General features: G+C 36.8%; 1 protein-coding gene and 2 non-coding genes across 3 annotated transcripts in view; 2 read left to right on the top strand and 1 right to left on the bottom strand.

Annotated features, from left to right (window-relative positions):
* The window catches only part of FAM13A (family with sequence similarity 13 member A), a 286,634-nt gene that overhangs the window by 200,526 nt on the left and 63,933 nt on the right, over positions 1-22,175 (top strand). Inside the window, exon 10 of the mRNA XM_049789780.1 lies at positions 6,553-6,594. Coding sequence (XP_049645737.1) covers positions 6,553-6,594 — 42 coding nt within the window. The remainder of the gene's footprint in view (positions 1-6,552; positions 6,595-22,175) is intronic.
* On the bottom strand, positions 587-693 carry LOC126033049 (U6 spliceosomal RNA). The gene has a single exon (XR_007504206.1). It is a non-coding gene; the product is annotated as a U6 spliceosomal RNA (small nuclear RNA).
* On the top strand, positions 16,267-16,372 carry LOC126033134 (U6 spliceosomal RNA). The gene has a single exon (XR_007504288.1). It is a non-coding gene; the product is annotated as a U6 spliceosomal RNA (small nuclear RNA).

Here is a 22,175-nt window from a genome sequence, read left to right as displayed (position 1 = left end):
AAAGTAATCTTTACAAATAGCTTATATTCTAATGTGTAAATTTTGGTAAAACATCATTTTCTGTTGTATATGAAAATTGTTCTTGGTCAGTTCCCTTTAAAAATCAGTGTATGAAACTTTTAGTTTGTATATATATTTAACCTATTTGAAAGCAAAGTTCCAATTGTTTTTAGAATATATTCATTTACCAAGATTACATCACTGAACCCTGAAAAGAAGAGAAATATGCTAATTGACCACCAAAATTTATATTTTCTTTTCTAATTATGTTTTCTTATTTGAATAATATGCACAGATACCTGATGAGTATTGTGAATTGAGAAAATATAATATTTAATCTGTTTTATTTATATAAGCTGCAATATTTTAATTTTAAGTTTTAGAACATACAAAACGAGTCAAATCTGAGAAAAGATTCAAATTATCATTTCAAAATCGGGATGAGAGGTTTATCAATCTCTTATTGACATATGTAAGTGCAACTGTAGCCCTCCAAAAATTATACTTTATGATTAAAAATTTTTCCAGTCAAGTAACATTATTGACAAACAGCCATTGAATTTTAATAAATAAGCCACCTTTTTTTTTAATTATGGAACGCTTCACGAATTTGCATATCATCCTTGTGCAGGGGCCATGCTAATCTTCTCGGTATCGTTCCAATTTTAGCATATGTGCTGCCAATGCGAGCAAAATAAGCCACCTTTTAAATGTTATCAGATGCATTAGAAGGTCTTTTGGCCAAGAAAGGTATAGAAATGCTGTATCAGAAGCATGATGTGAAATTTATAAATTTCATGGATCTGGATGCTTGCTTTGCATATATTCAACCCAGGTTCAAATTCCTGATATCCAAATGTACAAAAAATAAAAATAGATAAAATAAAAATAAATAAATAAAAAACAAAATACAAAACACTCTTAGCTAAACTACAAGTTACTTTCCATGCATGAAAGTGACAAGGTGATGACAAAGAGGAACATTCAAAAATTTCTAGTGCAGGCAAATCATTTAACATCTGATTCCACATGCAGACGCTGATCAATGAATATTCTTCCTTTCAATATTCCCCTAACAAGTTCTACTTAGTCGTAGTGTATGATCTTCTTGATTATGCATTGGATCCTATTTGCCAGGATTTTGTTGAAGATCTTTGCATCAGCATTCATCAGTGATATTGGTCTCTAATTTTCATTTTTGTCAGCATCTCTGTCTGGTTTTGGTATCAAAGTGATGTTGGCTTCATAAAAGCTGTTTGGGAGTGTTCCGATTTTTTTGTTTTTGTTTTTGTTTTTCAATTTTATGGAAAAGCCTGGCTAGGATCAGTAGTAGCTCCTCTTGAAAGAGTTGAAAAAATTCATTAGGAAATCCATCTGGGCCTGGGCTTTTTTTTCTGGGCAGATGTTTGATTACAGTTTTAATTTCCTCAGTAGTGATGGGAGTGTTTAGATATGCTACATCCGCCTTACTTAAATGTGGAAGGCTATTAATGTCCAGAATTTTTCCATTTCTTCTAGGTTCTCTTGTTTAGTATCATAAAGTTTCTCAAAGTAGTCTCTGATTACCCTTTGGATCTCTGCAATATCTGTTGTGATCTCCCCCTTTTCATTTCTAATACGTGTTATCAGGTTTCTTTCTCTGTCTTTCTTTGTGAGTTTTGCCAATGGTCTATCAATCTTGTTTATTTTTTCAAAGAACCAACTTCTGCTTTCATTGATCTTTCGGATTGTTTTTTGGTTTTCCACTTCATTGAGTTCTGCTTTCAGCTTTGTTATTTCCTTCTGTCTCCCTATTTTTGGTTCCTTCTGTTGGTCATTTTCTAATTTTTTGAGCTGCATCATTAAGTTATTCAGGTATGCCCCTTCTTCCTTCCTGATGTGTGCTGTAGAGCTATAAATTTTCCTCTCAGGACCGCTTTTGCTGTGTCCCATAGATTCTGGCAGTTTGTGTATTAATTATTATTTGTTTCCAGGAAAGTTTTGATTTCCCTTTTGATTTCATCTCGGACCCACTGGTTGTTCAGTAGCAGGGTGTTTAATTTCAAATTGTTAAAGTTTTTCTTCTGTGTGGCTTTGTAGTTCACATCTAATTTCAGAACCTTGTGGTCAGCAAAGGTAGCCTGCAAAATTTCTATCATCTTGATTTTATGGAGGTATGTTTTATGTGCCAGCATGTAATCTATCCTGGAGAATGACCCATGTACATGGAAGAAGAATGTGTATCCAGGTTTTTGATGGAGTGTTCTATATATATGTATCTGCTAGTTCTCTTTCTTCCATTACACTTTTCAGGGATAGTATGTTTTTGTTGGGTTTCAGTCTGGTTGACCTATCAAATGTTGACAGGACCGTGTTGAGGTCTCCCACAATTATTGTGTTATTATTGATTTCTTCTTTCAGATTTGTCAGTAATTGGATTAGATAATTTGCTGGTCTCTCATTGGGTGCATATATGTTTAATAGTCTGATTTCTTCCTGTTGCACATATCTCTTGATTAGTACATAGTGTCCATCTTTTCCCTTACCACTTTTCTGAGTATAAAGTTGGTGTCATCAGATATTAATATGGCCACCCCAGCTTTTTTGAGGGTGTTGTTTCTTGGATGATTTTCCTCCAGCCTTTGATTTTGAGTTTATGTTTGTTCTGACTATTCAGATGTGTTTCTTGTAGGCAGCAGAAAGTTGGATTCATCTTTTTGACCCATTTTGCCACTGTGTCTTTTATTTGGTGAATTTAGTCCATTGACATTGAGGGAGATGACTGTCATATAATTTAATGTCATCTTTGTAGATAAGTTTGCTGTGTTTGTTGGTCTCTCTTGTCTTAGAGTTGACCTGTCAGTTTTTCCTTTAAGGCTGGTTTATCTGTGAAGTTTCTGAGCTTTTGTTTATCCATGAAGCTATGTATCCTGCCTTCAAACCTGAACATGAGTTGGGCTGGGTGCAGTATTCTTGGTGAGGCATTCATTTCATTCAGTCTTGTCACAATATCCCACCACTGTCTTGAGACAGTGTCCTTGAGAGTTTTTTGTGACATGTCTGCTGTAAGTCTTAGGGATGCTCCTTTGAATGTAATTTCCCTTTTTTTGATCTTGCTGCTTTCAGTATTCTATCTCTATCTGTGGGATATGTCATTCTAATGAGGATGTGTCTTGGGGTGTTTTTCTTTGGGTCTCTTTTAGCTGGTACTCTTCAGGCATGCAGGATTTGATTGCATGGAGTCTTTAACTCTGGGAGTATCTCTTTGATGATGTCTTTGACAGTTGATTCTTCCTGGAGATTTCCTATCTGGATCTCTGGGAATCCAATGATTCTTATGTTGTTTCTGTTGCATTTATCAAATACTTCTATTTTCATCTGTTCGCATTCCTTGAGTACTTTTTCCATTGCCTGTTCATTTGTCTTAAGGTTCTTTTCCAATTCCTTCTGTTGTGTTGAGTTTTTCTGCATCACATCTTCCAGTACTCCGATTGTCTCCTCAGCTGCTGATACCCTGCTGGCAAGGCCATCCATTGAGGTTTTCAGTTGAGCTACTGTGTTTTTCAGATCTGTTATTTCAATTTGGAGTTTTCTGATTTCTGTCTTTGTGTTCTGTTCAGATCAATCTATGCTTTCTTTGAGTTCTTCAAACATCTTCCATATTGCTCTTTTAAGTTCCTTATCCGAGAGGTTAATCAGGTGGTTGGAATTTATTAGGTCATCCGAGCTTTAGTCTTCATTCTCTGTGCATGGTGTTTGCCTGCGAGGTTTCCTTAGTGTCACACTTGTAGTGTGGTTTTCCTGCATGTTGTGGTGGGTTTCGGTTAGAAAGAGTGCGCAGCTGCCACACGAAGCGGCTGCATTCTTCTGCTGCCTCTAGTTGACAGTTTTTTGGGGTGTGCTCCTTAGGCCTCTGAGGAGACCTTCAAGGATTCAGAAACACAGGCAGACAGGCTCAGGAGAAGTCTCCCTTGAAGTCCTCAGAGTCGTGCCTACTTTTCTTAACTTAGGGATAGGTACCAGGTTTTGTGAGGATATTAGACTACAGTGATAATTAATGTAGTAATATTTGGCTGCTGGTGTGTGAGAGAGTAGTATAAAAAATTAAAAGAATTAATTCATATTGGTTTTCCTGTTTGATGCAAATAAAAATAAATCTTATGTCTATGCACAAAAATAGATAGGAATTCAGCACCATCTTAATTAAGTCCCCAAAAACTTCTTAATTCTAAGAAAACTAACCACATTACTAATTGAATGTTTGCTGATGTGCCCTATAGAACATATTACTTTTTATTTTGATTGATTACATGTTTGATTGAAAACTCTGCTCTGGGCAACTAAAATAATTAGTACAGTGCCTGTTCTACAATCCATGGGACAATTTTTTATAACCATAATATTATTATTGATGCTTAATATAAGCTTCTGCCTAATGTTGACCATAGTCTTTAATTCCATTGCCTTTGGATCCTATAATGGAATTGGTCCATCATTTATTCTTCACTTTGGAAAAATTAGCGCAATTGCAAGCAACACAGTTCTTGGTAACAAGACAAAACAGCTAAATTATATGGAAATTGAAAACTCAAATCAGTAGTGAATAGAAAATAACAAGTCATTTTGGAAATGATGTCTTCTAAATGACAATATTGAAACAACCTCTTCATCATTTCAGACTAGTACATTTATGTGTTTATAAGTATATAGTTTACATTAGAATTCTGTCATTGCAGTATATTCCCAACTGAAGCAAACCCTCTCTCACTTCATCAGTGATGCTTAAGAAAAAAAACTAGGAACCAGAGCAGTGGCATTTGTCTTGCATGTGACTGACCTAGGACAGACCGTGGTTCTATCCCCCGGCATCCCATATGGACCCCCAAGCCAGGAACTATTTCTGAGCACATAGCCAAGAGTAATCCCTGAGCGTCACCTGGTGTGGTCCAAAACCAAAAACCAAAAAAAAAAAGTAAAAAAAGAAAAGAAACTAAAAGCAAAAACTATAAACTTATTACTTCCTCAGAAATGATATACATACACAAAAGTATTAAATATCTATATTTCTGTACTCACCTGCTTCATTGTACACACAGTATAGATATTTGATATTTTTCCCCTGAGGGCAGCTGCTTCTTAGAATCAGAATTTTTGTAAGAATGCTTATCAGAGATAGGGAGAAGAATCAGTAATCAAGAGTGAATGTCTGGAGTTTAGACTTCAGTCCCCAAATCCTCTGCACCGGGCAATGAACCAGCCAGCAGGGGAGCAAAGTGTCGTCAGGAGTGGCCCAAAATCCCCACAGTCATTTCTTGGGAGCCCTTCACAACCACACAAATATATAATCACATAGTTCAAAAATAAATCCAGCAAACACTAAAAAAAAAAAAAGAAATTCATTTTGTGTATTGAAATTATTCATTAGGAGAAAAACGCAAATTAAAGCAGAGTAATGATAGTATGTATTTGCATTTTAAAAATCTCTTTTCTATATATATTATGTATGTTGTGGAGGACCTTGGGCTATTTCTTCCATTTCATGTCTGTCCTGTCATGTTATCCATAACATGAGGTATTCACTAGTGCAAGTATAGAGTTTAGAAATGTACTTTTTGTTTTTAGCCCTCCCCTTCTTAAGTGGCTCACTCATGACAGTGATATTTTTGTTGACCATTTCTTACCTTCATGACCGTGTTCATGAGCTGTATTTAACTCTGCTGAGATAATTGAGCTTATAATTAGCTTGGGATTTATGCATAACACATAAAAATTTTTTTGAGCTTACAGAATAATGTAGTCAAAAGCTTCCTTTAGGTGGGGCCTAAGCGTTTGCATAAGTGGTAAGGCATCTGCCTCTGCCTTGCCCACACGAACCTAGGAGGACCGAGATTCAATCCCCTGTCATCCCATATGGTTCCCCAAGCCAGGATCAATTTCTGAGTGCATAGCCAGGAGTAAACCCCTGAGAGTCACCGGGTGTGGCACAAAAACAAACAAAAAAAAAGCTTTCTTTAGGGGCCAAAGTAATAGTATAGTAGGCAGGGTTCTTTCCTTACACACAGACAACTTGGGTTCAATTCCAGGCTCCCTTTATATATATATATATAGTCCCATGAGCCTTTCCAGGAGTGATTCCTGAGTGCAAAGCTGGTAGTTAGTCCTGAGTATTGCTGAGTGTGCCCCCAACAGCACCAAAACAAAAATAAATTCCTCTTAAAAATGTGGTAATTGGGGGCCGGGAAGGTGGCACTAGAGGTAAAGTGTCTGCCTTGCAAGCGCTAGTGTAGGACAGACCAAGGTTCGATCCCCCGGCGTCCCATATGGTTCCCCCAAACCAGGGGCGATTTCTGAGCGCATAGCCAGGAGTAACCCCTGAGCATCAAACAGGTGTGGGCCAAAAGAAAAAAATGTGGTAATTGACCTCACCTAGGTTCGAAGTAGAGTGTTTTAGAAAACTCCCCCATCATGAGATCCACTCTAATATGTGCCAACTAAATTTGTGACACAATCGAGTTTTCTTAACATTAATATGTCATAACAGTCACAAATTAATTTATTTTGCTTTCCTTTTAGTTCACAGGAAGATGAAAGACCTATATCTTCTTTATATTTGAGGTATTTATGTTTTGTTGTTCTGGAATGAGGATGGGAGGAGAATTAAGTCTGCTTTGCTCCTTTTATTTTTTAATTAAATAATTTCTTTATTTAAACACTATGATTAGAGACATAATTGTAATTGAGTTTAGTCATAACAAGAAAACCCCCCTTCACCCATGCAACCTTCTCTTCAGCAATGCCCCCATCCCTTTTTCAATAGTCTACACTGTAGCCAGACTATGCTTATTAGAACCATCACCATATATTGCTCATGCTAAAATATATCTCTCTTTGGCTATTTTGGTGGTGAGGTGGAGGGGGACAGTACAGCAACTTTATATATACTTTCGCACTCTATTAAACTATTAAACAAGTGTCACCATATTACATATTACATAGTCTATAATTAATTTTTATTTCTCTTTTTTTGGTTTAATAATTCTGTAAAGTATATATCTTCAGAGTTGAAAAGACTTGAATAAAGTATTTAGTTTTAAATTGAGAAGTGTGTGGGAAAATTTTTAATTTATTATTCTATTTACTTATTTTGTTTTTGGGGCCACAGCTGGCAATACTCAAGGGTTACCCCTGGCTCTGCATTCAGGAATAACTCCTGGCAGCACTCAAGGGACTCTGTGATATACTGAGGATTGAACCCAGGTTGGCCATATTCAAGACAAGTGCTCTACCTGCTGTGCTATCTCTCTGGCCCTTTAATTTCTAATTCTGCCTAATGCTTAGATTATAATCTAAAATTTAAATTTCTGTATATACAGGAGGGGATGGTGAGAGCACAAGATTCACTTGCTAACAAAGTCTCAAGTAATATTAAATTGTGTTCTGTAGCTATGGGGTCAAATTAAGTCTGAGCAAGTTCATGGAGTTGAGGATTATTTTTCTGGATCTTATAAAGCCTGAAAACTAGTATTAAGCTATATAATTCTACAGAATTCAAAGTAGACTTGAGGAGCACTTATATTCCATCTCTTCTGAAGCTCATTTCTTTCCAGTAACTGAAAAGTTGTTATACTGAAGTTGTCACATAGACATCCGAGAAGCAAGTTTTTCTTAATCAGTGAATTACCTTCCTTACTGCATATTCATTCACTTCAAAGACAATATTCTTGGAAAGTGTATGTACATGTAAAAATGCTGACTTTTTTATTGTGACCAAAGTACATTACAAATCTTTCACTGCATCATTTATGGTACATAGTGACAATGAATGAGGGGCATTCCCACCACCAGTGCTGTCCTCCCTCCACACCTGTTCCCAGTACGCATCCCATATCTCCCTTCTTTACCCCCCAGAATGCTAGTGCAAATGGTCTCCACTTTATAGCTTGTTGTAGATTGAGCATCCATTCCACCATCATTGGAGATAAAAAGGATAAGAAAAAGGGGAGAAAAAAATTTGGTGAAAAGTACCAAAAAAAGAAAGAAGAGAGAGAAAAAAAAGAAAAAGAAAAAAATGGACTCGGCAAATAAAAATAAATCTCTAAATAATAACCACAAGAGTGAAAGAGAAAGAGAAAAGTGGAAGAAAAAAGAGAAGGAAAATAAAGTCAAAAATTAACAAATCAAAACAAAACAAGAAAATGTATGGGTGCTGGAGTGGCAGGATTTGGCGTTCCCCCAATTTTTTTTTTTTTTTTGCATAGGCACAGTAATCATTGGGGAAGAAAGGTAATTCCCGTGGCCTAAGAGATTCAGGGTTTCTCCATCCTTGAAGCATGCCATAATGGGATCATATATACTCATGGCTTCATATATACTCATTACCCCATCCCAAAGGCTTTTTTGTGATGCCAGGAAAGTTTACTCTCAGTTGTGTGTGAGAAAATCAAGCCACTCTAGCTAGCGATCTTGGTATTTGCGTGGGTTATAGGTCAGGGTCTAGGATAGAGTCTCTAGGTTCTAGAGGTTCCTATCCATCGTTGTTGTGTTAATGCTGTTTTTTTTAAACCTCTGTTTACCAGTTTTGAGATCTACCTATGAAGCATAATTATTTTTTGCATTTTATTTGTTACAGAAGATCCACTGTTGAATTTGGGTATTTATCCAACCACCAGTGTCATAGGACTCAAACTCAACTAAGTAACAGCCTTTCATTGGGGTTCTGCCCTTTAGTGACTTAAGCATATTGTGTAATTTCTTTTGGCAGGAGAGGGAGGGCAGGGAGAGGAAACATTTGAGGTTTCGTTTGAAACAACATGGTAGTCTGTTTGACTCCTCTGGTTTTCTGCCAACTAGATCAGCATATTCTGGTTCATAGACTGTCTTAGCTGTGCAATTACTGTAAATATGTGAAGATGTTGTGTGCCAGAGTGCATGGTAACTCTGGGCATTCATTATGTAAATATACAGTAAATCAAACAAGTAATTATTACAATCTTGTTAGAGGTAAGCAAAACAAAAGTATATATATGGGACTAGACCATGGCAATCAATGAGAGCTTTTCACTGAATGTTTTGTTTTATTGCTCTTAGTAACCAACATTAATCTGTGGTTTATTGGCTTATATGTTTATATTGAATTTTATTTTACTTTGGGCTACAATATTAAAAGAAAAATGGGGGAAAGCTGTTCTTGATTCCATAAAGCCAATCAATTATGTTATAATCAGTTGATAATTTTTATAATTAGACTATAGAACTTGATTGGTAATGTAGTCTTTAAGAAGAAATTCTGTAATCATAAGTGAAATTTTAGAACTGGAAAAAAATGTATAATTTATAATTTCGGAAATATTCTTCCTTTTTTTTTTTTTGGTTTTGGGACTTAACTCCTGAATCTGTGCTCAGGGATCACTCATAGAAAGGCTCAGAGGGATCATAGTGGTGCCAGGAACTGGACCTGAGTCCTCTCTGTGCAGATGAAAAGCCATTATTTTGCTAACCTACTACTAAACCCCTGACCTTTACATTTTTTTTATTTTTAATATTTTTATATATTTGATTTGAACACCTTGATTGTGTTTGGGTTTCAGTCATGTAAAGAACACCACCCATCACCAGTGCAACATTCCATCACCATTTGTCCCAAATCTCCTTCCCCTCCCCACCCGACCCCCGCCTGTACTCTAGACAGGCTTTCCATTTCTCTCATACATTCTAGTTTTAGGGACAGTTTCAAAATGTAGTTATTTCTCTAGCTAAACTCATCACTCTTTGTTGGTGAGCTTTTAGGAGGTGAGCTGGAACTCCAGCCCTTCTCTCTTTTGTGTCTGAAAATTATTATTGCAAGAAAGTCTTTCATTTTCTTAAAACCCATAGATGAGTGAGACCATTCTGCATTCTCTCTCTCTCTCTCTCTCTCTCTGACTTATTTCACTCAGCATAATAGATTCCATTGTACATCCATGTATAAGGAAATTGACCTTTACATTTTTAATTTAAAACGTGTTCTCAAAGTATGAAAAAAATTAAATAGGCAAACAGTGAATATGCATACTATGTTTACAATAGTGGTAAATTACAGAAAAATAATAAAAGCAACTGACTAGTGTTTTTATATAATTTAAATTTAAATAGAACCATTTCATAAATGTAGAATTAATAAGCTATCATAAAATTAAATTTTCAAATGTTTCTTTTTCAGAATAATACCAAATGATAGCCTTAGAAATAATGTAAGAATATGTTAGTTCAAGTTTATTTAACTTTTGGTGGAAGGGACCCACATCGAGCTGTATTCAGAGCTTGCTCCTAGTTCTGTGCTTAGGAATCACTCCTGAGCAATACGTGGGGGGCCCATATATGGTACCAGGGATCAAACTAGGAATTATCACATACATTAACCTTAACATCTTATACTGTCTTCTTTGCTTTAACATTTTTATTAACTCCATGACATGAAGCAGAGACACCTGAGAGTTTAACCAAATATATTTGGTTAAACTATTTGCATGACTTACTTAAGAAAATTTTCTAGCATATAAAATTCAAATTGAAAAATGAAAACACAATTATTAATTTAGGTTAAGTTTCTATGGTCTTGGAGCAAAATATGGCATGCCCATTAATAATTTAATTGATTTATTTAGTATACATCTTGTGCCTCTACTAATAAGAACCTATCTAAATGTTTTTAATATATCCCTATAACTTCCTTGTCCTTTTTTTTTTGTTTTGTTTTGTTGTTTTTTGGGTCACACCCGGCAGCGCTCTGGGGTTAATCCTGGCTCTATGTTCAGAAGTCGCCCCTGGAAGGCACAGGGGATCATATGGGATGCCGGGATTCGAACCACCGACCTTCTGCATGAAAGGCAAACGTCTTACCTCCATACTATCTCTCCGGGTCCTCCTTGTCTTTTTTTTTTTATTCCCACTTTATAAATGTAAGATTCCTTCTGTTACCATGTTCAAACACCGGGGCTGTTGCAACTTATAAATTTCCCAAATTCATGTTAGGTAATGAAAAACTTAATTGGTTACCTCACTCAAAAATTATGTGAACTATGCTTTTAAAAAGTGGAAAACAACTGGTAGTTAAAAAAAATGGTGAAGAGGGGAGTTCTTTTTATTACTGAAACCCAACTACAGTCATATATGTAATCATGATGCTTAGATAAAGGGAAAAATTTTAAAAGGCAAAAAAAAAAATATGTCTTGTGACTGAAGAGATAATACAGTAAGTAAGGCACTTGCCTTGCTTGCAAATACAACAAACAGCCCTGTTTCAAATTCTCAGCACCAGACCCGGAGAGATAGCACAGTGGTATTTGCCTTGCAAGCAGCTGATCCAGAACCAAAGGTGGTTGGTTCGAGTCCCGGTGTCCCATATGGTCCCCCGTGCCTGCCAGGAGCTATTTCTGAGCAGACAGCCAGGAGTAACCCCTGAGCACCGCCGGGTGTGACCCAAAAACAAACAAACAAACAAACAAAAAAACAAATTCTCAGCACCACATCTGATCCCCTGAGCAACACCAAGGTTACTCCTGAGCAGTTAGAAATAGCACCTGAGCATCTTGAGGTATGGCCCAAAACCACTCCCTCTGACTGTCCTCAACTTTCACCACCACCACAACCACACACATACACACACTCACACACATGCCGCTGCCATGCCATCTTCCCTAACTAGGCATACTGAATACTATTGATTGTGTATCAGTAGTGTTGCCTGGTCACGATTTTCCCAAGGAAGGAGAGATGAGACAGGTTAGCTGGGTCTTTCCTCACCAGGAGGTGTTGATACTAACAGCTGAGTTGGAAATGGTGGTGCAGTTGGTGTTCCTGTTGATAGTCTACTTATCTCTGACCTCAAGACAGAGTCTGAATTGGGATAGATGATAAAGAAAGAACCAAAAAGAGAGATGAGGTTGATGAGCTCCTGGAAGTACCATTATGTGCTAATGAGGGTCCATCTGGAAGGTAATAGGAACACCAGAGAAGGGATTCCAGGCTCATGAGGCCTTGTGATGAGCTTTCCTCCTCCATTTTCCACTTTGTAGGGTACAGGTTTTGTCATGACCATCTTGACTGAGCTGCCTATGAGTCTGTGCTTGTGTTTCATCTCTCTTCCCATCTCTCTCTTTCTCTCTGTCTTTCTCTCTCCCTTTTCCTTCCTCCCATACTCTTGGAGTTATATTATTATGGATTCAATAACATTCGTCATAATGACTTTGACATTTTACATTTCAATATGTCTCCAACCTCAAATAATTCTATACAGAACTGTCAGTTATCTCTCTTTATTCCTATCTTTCTTTCTTTCCTTCCTTTAATCTCTTCCTTTTCTCCTCTTTATTTCTCTCTTTTTTCTTATTCTTTGGCAAAGAAAAAAGTAACTACAAACCTACATTTGTGTCTTCCATATGGCAAATGTATTGCACTTACTGTCACCCCATTAGTAAGTGTCATTGTTCCCCAGATGTTTATTGGATATGACTTTACCCAATCCTTCATGATAGTTCCATAAAATAAACATGGGCTTGCCATCTTACAATGAACTCTCTTGGCAAGAATTCCTTACTCTGATCTTTTCTATTTTAGGCTGCAAGCCCCTGAGAAGGCTTTTCTTACCAATAGCTGTAATTGGCTATTAATTAATTGTCAAAGTAAACTTTAGCATATTCTGTTGTGTTTACCTAACACTGAATTCTTTTGCCTGGAATCTGTTCGAATCTAACTAGGAGTCATTGCTAGTTATCCTGCCTTTTTCTCCTTCTCAGTTCTTTCCTGCTCTGACTTACACGGCCAGGATCTCATTCCATCCTATCGCCATCATATCCAATCACACTGCAATCCTTAAATTCCTCCTTTTTCACAAGTTCCTGGAGTTGACCTATACCCTTTGTATCTCGAATATACCTTTACAGATCAGAATCCCAAATATGTGCTTCAAGAAGCAGTGAACTATAACCTGCCTTATTCACTTTGAGCTGTCTCCTAGCTACCTCCTATTGGACTTCTTACAACTCCGCCCATAATCTTCCATATCCCTCATCTTTTTTTGCAATCTTCTGCAAAGAATCTTAACATAAATAACTTGTATAGTTTCAGGCCCAAGTTTTTTGGGTTTTGGGTTTTTTGGGGGGGGTTGGTTTTTGGGTCACAGCAGGCAGTGCTCAGGGGCTACTCCTGGCTCTACACTTAGAAACCACTTCTGGCAGGCTCAGGGGACCATATGGGATGCCAGGATTTGAAGCATCATCCTTCTGCATGCAAGGCAAATATCCTACTTCCATGCTATCTCTTCAGTTCCTCGGGCCCAAGTTTTAACACAATCAGGGTTAGAACAAAATTGTGATTTTAGCTTAATTTTTTTCTCAGTTTCCTGACTGATTAAGTGTGGCTTTTTTAGAATTAATTGTTTGCATGCAGATATACTTCAGGCTTCTGAGATTATTTTTTAATATTTTTATTTAAAGAAAAAGCATCACATAGTTGACATAACTGATCATAATACATTTGTTTAAAGATAAGGGAAAGAAAAGTTATTGAAAAATAAAAAGAAAATAGAAAGAAAAACTAAAAAAATAAAATGGAAGTGTAGAAAAAGAAAGAAAAAGTTCAGTAGCTAGTATGTGTAAAAATTATTCTATCTAATAAAGTCATTAATACAATCACAGAAGATTTAGTAAGCTCTTTTTTAAAAGATAAGAGATAAAAAATACAATTAAAAGGTGGGGGGGGGGCTGTTGTTGTTGTTTGCATAGGCACAGCAAAATATAGGGAAAATAGAAAGGAAAAGCCTTTGACCTAAAAAACTGGGAGACATTACAGATGAAAGATCCTGGCATAAGACATATTACAGACTTCAGGCATACTAAATTGTCTAACCTTGAAGTCTTTCTCTGTGGTCCCAGTAAAAGCTCTTCACAATCACTGTTGTTGCTGTCAGATTTTCTGTAGTTAAAGATCCTGGTGTCTGTACAGATCCCATGTCAAAGTAAAGGTGACACAGAGCATCTTCTGGGTTCATCTCACCATTAGGTGGCAATGTGGAGAACCCTGCCCTTAAAGCATAATCATGAAAGATCAAATATATAACATTGAAGCCCTGAAAGCTAAAAAAAGTAATGAAAATGCAGCTGAAAAAGATAAGAACACTTTTCTACCATAACAAGTCATGGATGATTTCTGCCCTTTATACACAGCCCTATCCTGATTTTTACTGTTCTTCACTCCATGGCTGCTTACATCTTCTAGAGCATTAATCCCATATCAACATGTATAAGAACCACACTACAAGCACGGCAATAGGGAAACAATGCAGGACTACAGCATGCAAAGAGAATAAATATGGCAGCTCTGATGACCCAAAAAAATACCAAACACCTAATTAGCCTCTCAGATAAGGAGCTTAGAGAAGAAATATGAAAGTTCCTCATAGAAATCAAAGAAAGCATAGATTGAACTGAACAGAACACTAAGATAGAAAACAGAAAGTTCCAAACTGATATAACAGGTCTAAAAAACTCAGTAGATGAAATGAAAAACTCTATTGAAAGCCTCTCCAACAGAGTAATAGCTAAGAAAAGAATTAGTGAGCTGGAAGATGAAATGCATAACAACTCCATACAGCAGAAGAGATTGGAAAAGAACCATAAAGTAAATGATCAAACAATGGAAAAATATTCAAAGATTGTGAACAGATGAAAATTGAAATGTTCAATAAGTTCAACAGAAACAACATAAGAACCATTGGAGTCCAGAAACCCAGGAAGAATATCCCCAGGATAAATCAACAGTCAAGGACATCATTAAAGAAAAATTCCCAAAGGTAAAGACTATATGCCACCAAATCCTACATGCATGAAGAGAACCAGCTAAATGAGACCCCAAGAAAAGCACCCAGAACACGTCCTAGTCACAGTGACGAATCCCACAGATAGGGAGACAATACTGAAAGCAGAAAGAACAAAAAGGGAAATTACATTCAAAGGAGTATCCTTAAGATTTACAGCAGACCTGTCACAAGAAACCCTCAAGGCCAGGAGGCAGAGGTGGGATATAGTGACAAAACTCAACAAAATGAATGCTTCGCCTAGAATACTACACCCATCCAGACTCACTTTCAGGTTTGAAAGAAGAATACAGGCTTCACAGATAAACAACAGCTTGATTTTTTTCTGCCTACAAGAAACAGACTCAAAATCAAAGGCTGGAGAAAAATCGTCCAAGCAAACAACATCCTTAAAAAGCTGAAGTGGCCATATTAGTATCAGATGAAACAAACTTTAGACTCAAAAAAGTTATAAGGTACAAAGATGGTCATTTCATAATAATTAAATCATATGTACAAGAAGAAATCACACTTCTAAACATATATGCACTTAATGATAGATCAGCAAAATATCTAATACAACTGTTGACAAACCTGAAAGAAGACACCAATAACAACACAATAATAGTGGGAGATCTTTGATAGGTCAACAAGGTTGAAACCCAACAATAATATACTACTTCTGGGTGGTGGAGAAGTGGTGCAAGCGGTAAGGTGTCTGCCTTGTACGTGCTAGCCTAGGATGAAACGTAGCTTGATCCCCTGTAGTCCCATATGGTCCTACAAGTCAGGAGTGATTTCTGAGTGCATAGCCAGGAGCAATTCCTGAGTGTTTCCGGATGTGGCCAAGAAAACCCCCCAAATACATATATATATACATATATATTCATATATACATATATATATGTGTGTATATATATACACTAGCTCTGAAAAGAGAAATGAAAGAGAGTGGACTAGTACATATCTGGATGGCACTCCATCCCAAGAAAACTGGATGCACATTCTTCTCCAATGCACATGGATAAATTCTCCAGAATAGACCACATGCTGGCCTATAAAACATATCTGCATAAAATTAGACAATACTCCCCAGATATATAATCAACTAATTTTTGATGAAGGGGCAATAAATGGAAAATGGAGCAAAGAAAGCCTCTTCAACAAGTGATGTTGGGACAACTGGTCAGCCACTTGCAAAAAAAGATCAGACCTCCATCTAACTCCCTGTCAAATGCAAATGGATTAAAGACCTTGACATGAGACCTGAAACCATAAAGTATATAGAAAAACATGTAGGTAAAACACTCCATGACAATGAAACTAAAGGCATTTGCAAGGAAGTATCAGCACTCTTCAAACAAGTCAAAGCAGAGATACACAAATGGGACTATTTTAAGCTGAGAATCTCCTGTGCCTCAAAGGAAATAATGCCTGGGATACAAAAGCCACCCACAGTGTTTGCTTCCACAGTACATATACTAAAATTGGAAAAATACAGAGAGATTAGGATGGCCCCTGCGCAAGGATGCCATGAAAATTCGTGAAGCGTTCCATATTTAAAAAAAAAAGCCACCCACAGAATGGGAGAAGCTATTCACCCAATACCCATCAGATAAGAGGCTAATATCTAAGATATACAAGGTATTGACAGAACTGAACAAGAAAAAATATCTAACCCCATCAGTAAATGGGAGAAGAAATGAACAGACACTTTGTCAAAGAAGAAATATAAATGGCCAAAAGGCACATGAAAAAATGTTCCACATCACTAATCATCAAGGATATGCAAATCAAAACAACAATGAGGTACCATCTCACACCACAGAGACTGGCACACATCACAAAGAATAAGAACAGTCAGTGCTGGGCATGGGGAGGATTTGGGGAGAAGGAATTCTCATTCACTGTTGGTGGGAGTGTCATCTAGTCCAGACCTTATGGAAAACAGTATGGAGATTCCTAAAAAAAAAAAAAAAATTGAGCTCTCATTTGACCCAGATATACCAACCACTTCTAGGAACTCAAAAGTTCAATACAGAAATCCCTTCTTCACACCTATATTCATTGCAGCACTATTTACAGTACCCAGACTCTGGAAACAACCAAGATGTCCTTCAACAAATGAATAGCTAAAGAAACTGTACTACATATACACAATGTTATATTATGCAGTTGTCAGGAGAAATGAAGTCATGACATTTTCCTATACATGGATGTACATGGAATCTATCATGCTGAGTGAAATAATTCAGGGGAGAGAGATAGACACAGAATAGTCTTACTCATCTGTGCGTTTTAAGAAAAATTAAAGACATTAAAATGATTCCCAGAAATTAGGGCCGATGGACCAGCTCAAAATATGAAGCTCACCACAAAGTGTGTTGAGTGCAGTTAGAGAAATAACTATGCTGAGAACTATCATATCAATGTTATTGAGTGAGGGATGTAGAAAGCCTGTCTCGAATACAGGTGCATGGGAGATGGGGGCATCTGTATCTGTATCTCTCCCACACCTGTATTTGAGACAGGCTTTCTACATCCCTCATTCAATAACATTGGGAATGTTACACTGTTGTTCTTTTTGTGACCGAAACCCAACTACAATCATGTTTGTAATCATGGTGTTTAAATAAAGATATTATTAAAAATTAAAATACACTTTGGCATTATGGTTAAAAAAAGAATGCACTATGTACAATCTAACCCAGGATGCCCTTTTTAAAAAAAAATAATGCTTCCACAATATAGTGTTAAGATTTTTGTCAAAGTCTAAATACCTATAAAATTCTGTATAATATTTATATATCATCATCATGGCTAAGGTGATTGATATTATGGATTGAGTATATTTGTTTTAATATATGAAATCTGAAAATGAATTTAAATAATTTTTAATGTTATCTTAAAATCTGTTAAGAAGTTATAAGAATATATAATTATTGTCAAGTTTGGTGTTTATATGATGAATGCTAAATAGACTGCATTTTGTTAAATGATCCAATTAAGTGTTTATACCATTTTGAATCTCTTCTTATAAGACTTATACATACATCAAGTAATTATTTTAAAATAATTTCTGCTTAAAAAGTGTAATTGACATAAATATTATCTTGTAAGAATGATAATTTAATAGATAAATAATTGACCAATTAATTAAAACTGCAAGGCAGTAGTTTATTAATTTTTATTTTGACCACAGTGGATTACAAATATTTCACAGTAATATTTTAGATACATGGTGACATTGAATCAGAGGTTTTCCCACCACCCATGTTGTCCTCCCTCCATCCTGTTCCCAGCATGCATCTCTAATCCCCCTTGGGCTGCTAATATAAATGGTCCCCTCTGTGTCCAGCTTGTTGTAGATTGGGTATTGATTCTGTTGTTATTGGTGTTGTATTTGATCTGATCATTTTTATTTCTACTCAATGTTCATACAACTCTTTAGTCTTGGTACCCTCCATTATTTCCCCCTCAATTTTGTGAGGCGGAACAAGATGTTTCAAGTTATGTAGTTCTATTAGAAGGAGATAAAAAGGGGGGGAGGCAAAAATCAAACAGGCAAAAAACCGAAAGTAGTCCTTCTAGAGGCTATAAATATCAGTTTAAGAGAAGGGGGAATCGGAAGAAAAACATAACACCAGTACCAAAAAAAAAAAAAAAATCAAACAAAAAACCCAAAAAACACCACACCAATAAAGACAAGAACCAAATAACCATGGTCCCAAAATAAAAACATAACAAAACACAAAAAAAGCAACAATAATAACAAAAAATTAATTTTTTGCATAGTAACAGTAAATATTGGGGAGATTAGAAAGGGAATTCCCTTGGCCTAAGAGTTACAGGGTTTCTCCACCCTTGAAGTATACTGTCATGGGAATAACTACAGGCTCCATACATGTTCTTTTACTCTCCCCTAGGTCCTTTTGTGATGGCTGAAAACTTTCCACTCAGTCGTGGATGATAAAATCAGGCCTCTGTAACTAGAGATTGTAGTATTTGCACAGGTCATAGGATGGAGCCTAGGATGGAGTCTTTCTTTACGGTTCTAGAAGTTCTGTTTCATCAATGTTGTTTTAATCAGTCTTCTGTAGTTGATGATCTTGGTTTTTGCACCCATCCTAGGATAAAGCCTAGGATAGAGTCTGTCATTGTTTCCAGAAGTTCTGCTCAGTTGCAGTTATCTCAGTCAGACCTCTGGAATTAGAGATCTTGGTTATTGTATAGATCATAGGCCAAAGTCTAGACTAGGGTCTTTTTTATTGGTCCCAGGATAAGTTCTGCCCAGTCATGGTTGTCAGTCTTCTGTAGTTAATGATCTTGGCTTTTGCACAGATCAAAGGATGATGTGTCTTCTGATTTCATCATATCATTAGATGGTGAGGTCAGACAACTTGCTCTTAGACCAAGTTGTTGCCATTTCCTTGTTGTCAGGATGTCATATCAAAACTGGTACTTATTGATGTTGGAGCAGTATTAAGAATGTCCCAGAGGGAGTTTGGTTCCTATAGCTGTTGTGAGGAACTGTGTTGGTTCTATGTCTGAGATCTAGCCAGAATGCCAGAGTATCTGCATGAACTTACTTCGCTCCGTTTCAAATAGTTGGTTTACTAATTTTAGAAAATGAACTTTTCCATATTCAACTATTTACATTGTATAAATTAAATTTTTTGCTTAGCATATAATTAAGAACTCTGGAAAATAATTATTTTTCTTAAGTGTAGAGGGTTAAAAATGGCAAGCAATGTGTAGATGAGGGAAATCTATATTTTTTCACTTTATTTTACTTATAATCCTTTTTGTCCATGTCTTGGTTTTTGTTTTTTATCTTGTCAGTGGGGTGGAGGGGCACAAACCTAGCAGTACTCAGGGACTTACTCCTGGCACTGTGCTCAGGGATCACTCCTGGCAGGACTCTGAGAATTATTTGTGGTACAAGGGGTCAAACCTTGATTCAGTGACATACAAGGCAAGCACCTTCCCTACTGCTCTACCACTCTAACCCTGGCAATGTCTTTGTTTGCCTCCATAGGGAGTCAATTATAGTTATGGAAGCTGTCTCTATCTCTGTCATTAAGTGTTCTCTTATTCTTCAAGAATTATTGAACCTATATCCTTAGACATAGAAAGATGTTTGGATACCTCACCAGTGCCTTCCGGGTATCTTGTAACTCATAAATATGGCAAACGCTACTGTAAAACTAAGTATACAGTTATTACTTTTTGCATGATTTGAAAGTTGGGGCAATAAAATTAAATTTGGGAGAGTGTTATAAACTTGTAGCTGGAAAGAAATTAGAGTTCTCACGGGGCTGGAGAGGTAGCAAGGAAGTAAGGCATTTGCCTTGCATGCAGAAGGTCAGTGATTCAAATCCCGGCATCCCGTATGGTTCGCCGAGCCTCCCAGGAGCAATTTCTGAGAGTAGAGCCAGGAATAGACCCTGAGCGATGCCGGGTGTGACACCCTCTCCAACAAAAAAGAGAAAGAAATTAAAGTTCTCTAGTCAAATCTTTCAATCTCTGTATGTTGAATCCTAGACAAAACCTCTGAGCTAACCAATATTCAATTTATGATGTCAGCCAATTAACTGCAGTGGCAAGAGTAGAATTTTTTTTCCTGACCCCCAATGGAAACTAGTCTTCTCCAAGCATTTCTTCAGAAACTCAATTAACATATATGTAATGACATATTAAGCATACTAAATCACCAGATGCATACAAGATGCATATAAATATAATTGTATCGTACATTTGTCTTAAGATAAATATATTAGCCAATGTGCTTAGGATCTAACTCAGAGGTTTCTAAACATTTTTTGTCTATTTCTACTTTTCAGGAAAATAAACATTATTCAAAGCCCCTCTGAAAATCTGTTTTCTCTAAAACAGTAAACAGGAAGTGCCCCCCACTGCATAGACACTATATTCCCACTCAGGATTGTTCGTGCACCTTCTGGTGGGAAACACAGATTATTAATCTTATTAGTGATTGGGATTTTTCCTTTGGGAGGATGGAAGGCCTTCCAAGCAGGGCTCAAAAGACAGGAGGCCTCTCCTGGATGGAGATTCACCCAGCTGGACTGGCTCTGTGCAGGGACCCAAGGATGGTGCTATTCAGGCTCTGCTGTGTCAGGAACTACCCAGGCCACCAAAGGTGCTCAGGGAACCTCTAAGCTGACCCAGCTGTATTCTGATGCCAGAGATCAAACTGTGTGTATAGGAAACACTATACTATTTCTCTGGTCCATGATTTTATGCTCCTAAGAAAGGACCTTTAAGACTTAGGCCATTTATTTTTAAGCCAAAAGAAAATGTGATGTGTTGCCTTTATTCCTCTGGCTTTGCATAAGTTTTCTAAATTCTACTTTCATTATATAAAATATTTGATATTGGTCCTTGTGACATCTAAGTAATTGGAATTTTCAAGAACTTTAGTTGCAAGGATTTAGATCCTTGTTAATCAGTATCTTCCACAAATAGTATCAAAATCTCACTGAATTTTTTAACTTTGCAGAGACCTCCTCCTCTAGATTTCCACCCACAGGATTAAAATTTTTGCACAGTCTCCCAAATGATTCTGATTTCAGAGGCAATTAGAGTTAGTCATCTCTAAAAGGGAGTCATCTCAGAGCCTAGTCCTGTCTGTGATATTTGCCTTAACATTTTCTTCTTTACCTTTCTGTTATTTTTACATACACCAAGACACACATACACAGAGGAAACATAAAAATATCAAAGTCTGCTTTAACAAGCAAAGAGAAGTTTAGTTCAAACGTGAGTAAGTGGCTAAAGAAAACAGTCATCTCTATCTCTTCATTGTGGAATTGCTTGGAAGACTAGGAGGCATCATCGTAATATTTATTTTGTCATGTCTTTAGCATCAAGCAGTTATTTTCTATCTTCTGGGTTTCCTATGAATTGTTATTCACACCAGGGCTTGCTCCCCAAACCAAGGTATAACTACATTGAGAAGTGGGATACAGGAGTTAATTATATAGTGTTGAACCACAAAACTTCCAAAGCATGGACTGCCTGTTTCAATGAAGGACAGAGAGCTGCAAAGGTTATGTAACTTGGGGATCACTATGATTAACAGTTATTGTGAGCAAAGGAGAAATGGTTGCTTTTTCAATCAAAGTGAAATACCTAAGACCAAGCTTTTATATACAAAGATTATTCTGGTACATGTTTTTTCCCAATAAGTGATGGATTTCAGGTTTAGGATAGTGAATAAGAGATGAGATTGAGCTAAAAGTTTTCTGGTTCAGGAGCAGGAGTGGTAGCACAGCGGTAGGGCATTTGCTTTTCATGCAGTTGACCCAGGATAGACCCGGGTTCGATTCCCAGCATCCCATATGAT

Source organism: Suncus etruscus, chromosome 16 (assembly GCF_024139225.1).
Source record: "Suncus etruscus isolate mSunEtr1 chromosome 16, mSunEtr1.pri.cur, whole genome shotgun sequence".
Taxonomy (NCBI): Eukaryota; Metazoa; Chordata; class Mammalia; order Eulipotyphla; family Soricidae; genus Suncus; species Suncus etruscus.
This window is presented reverse-complemented; position numbering and strand designations above follow the sequence as displayed.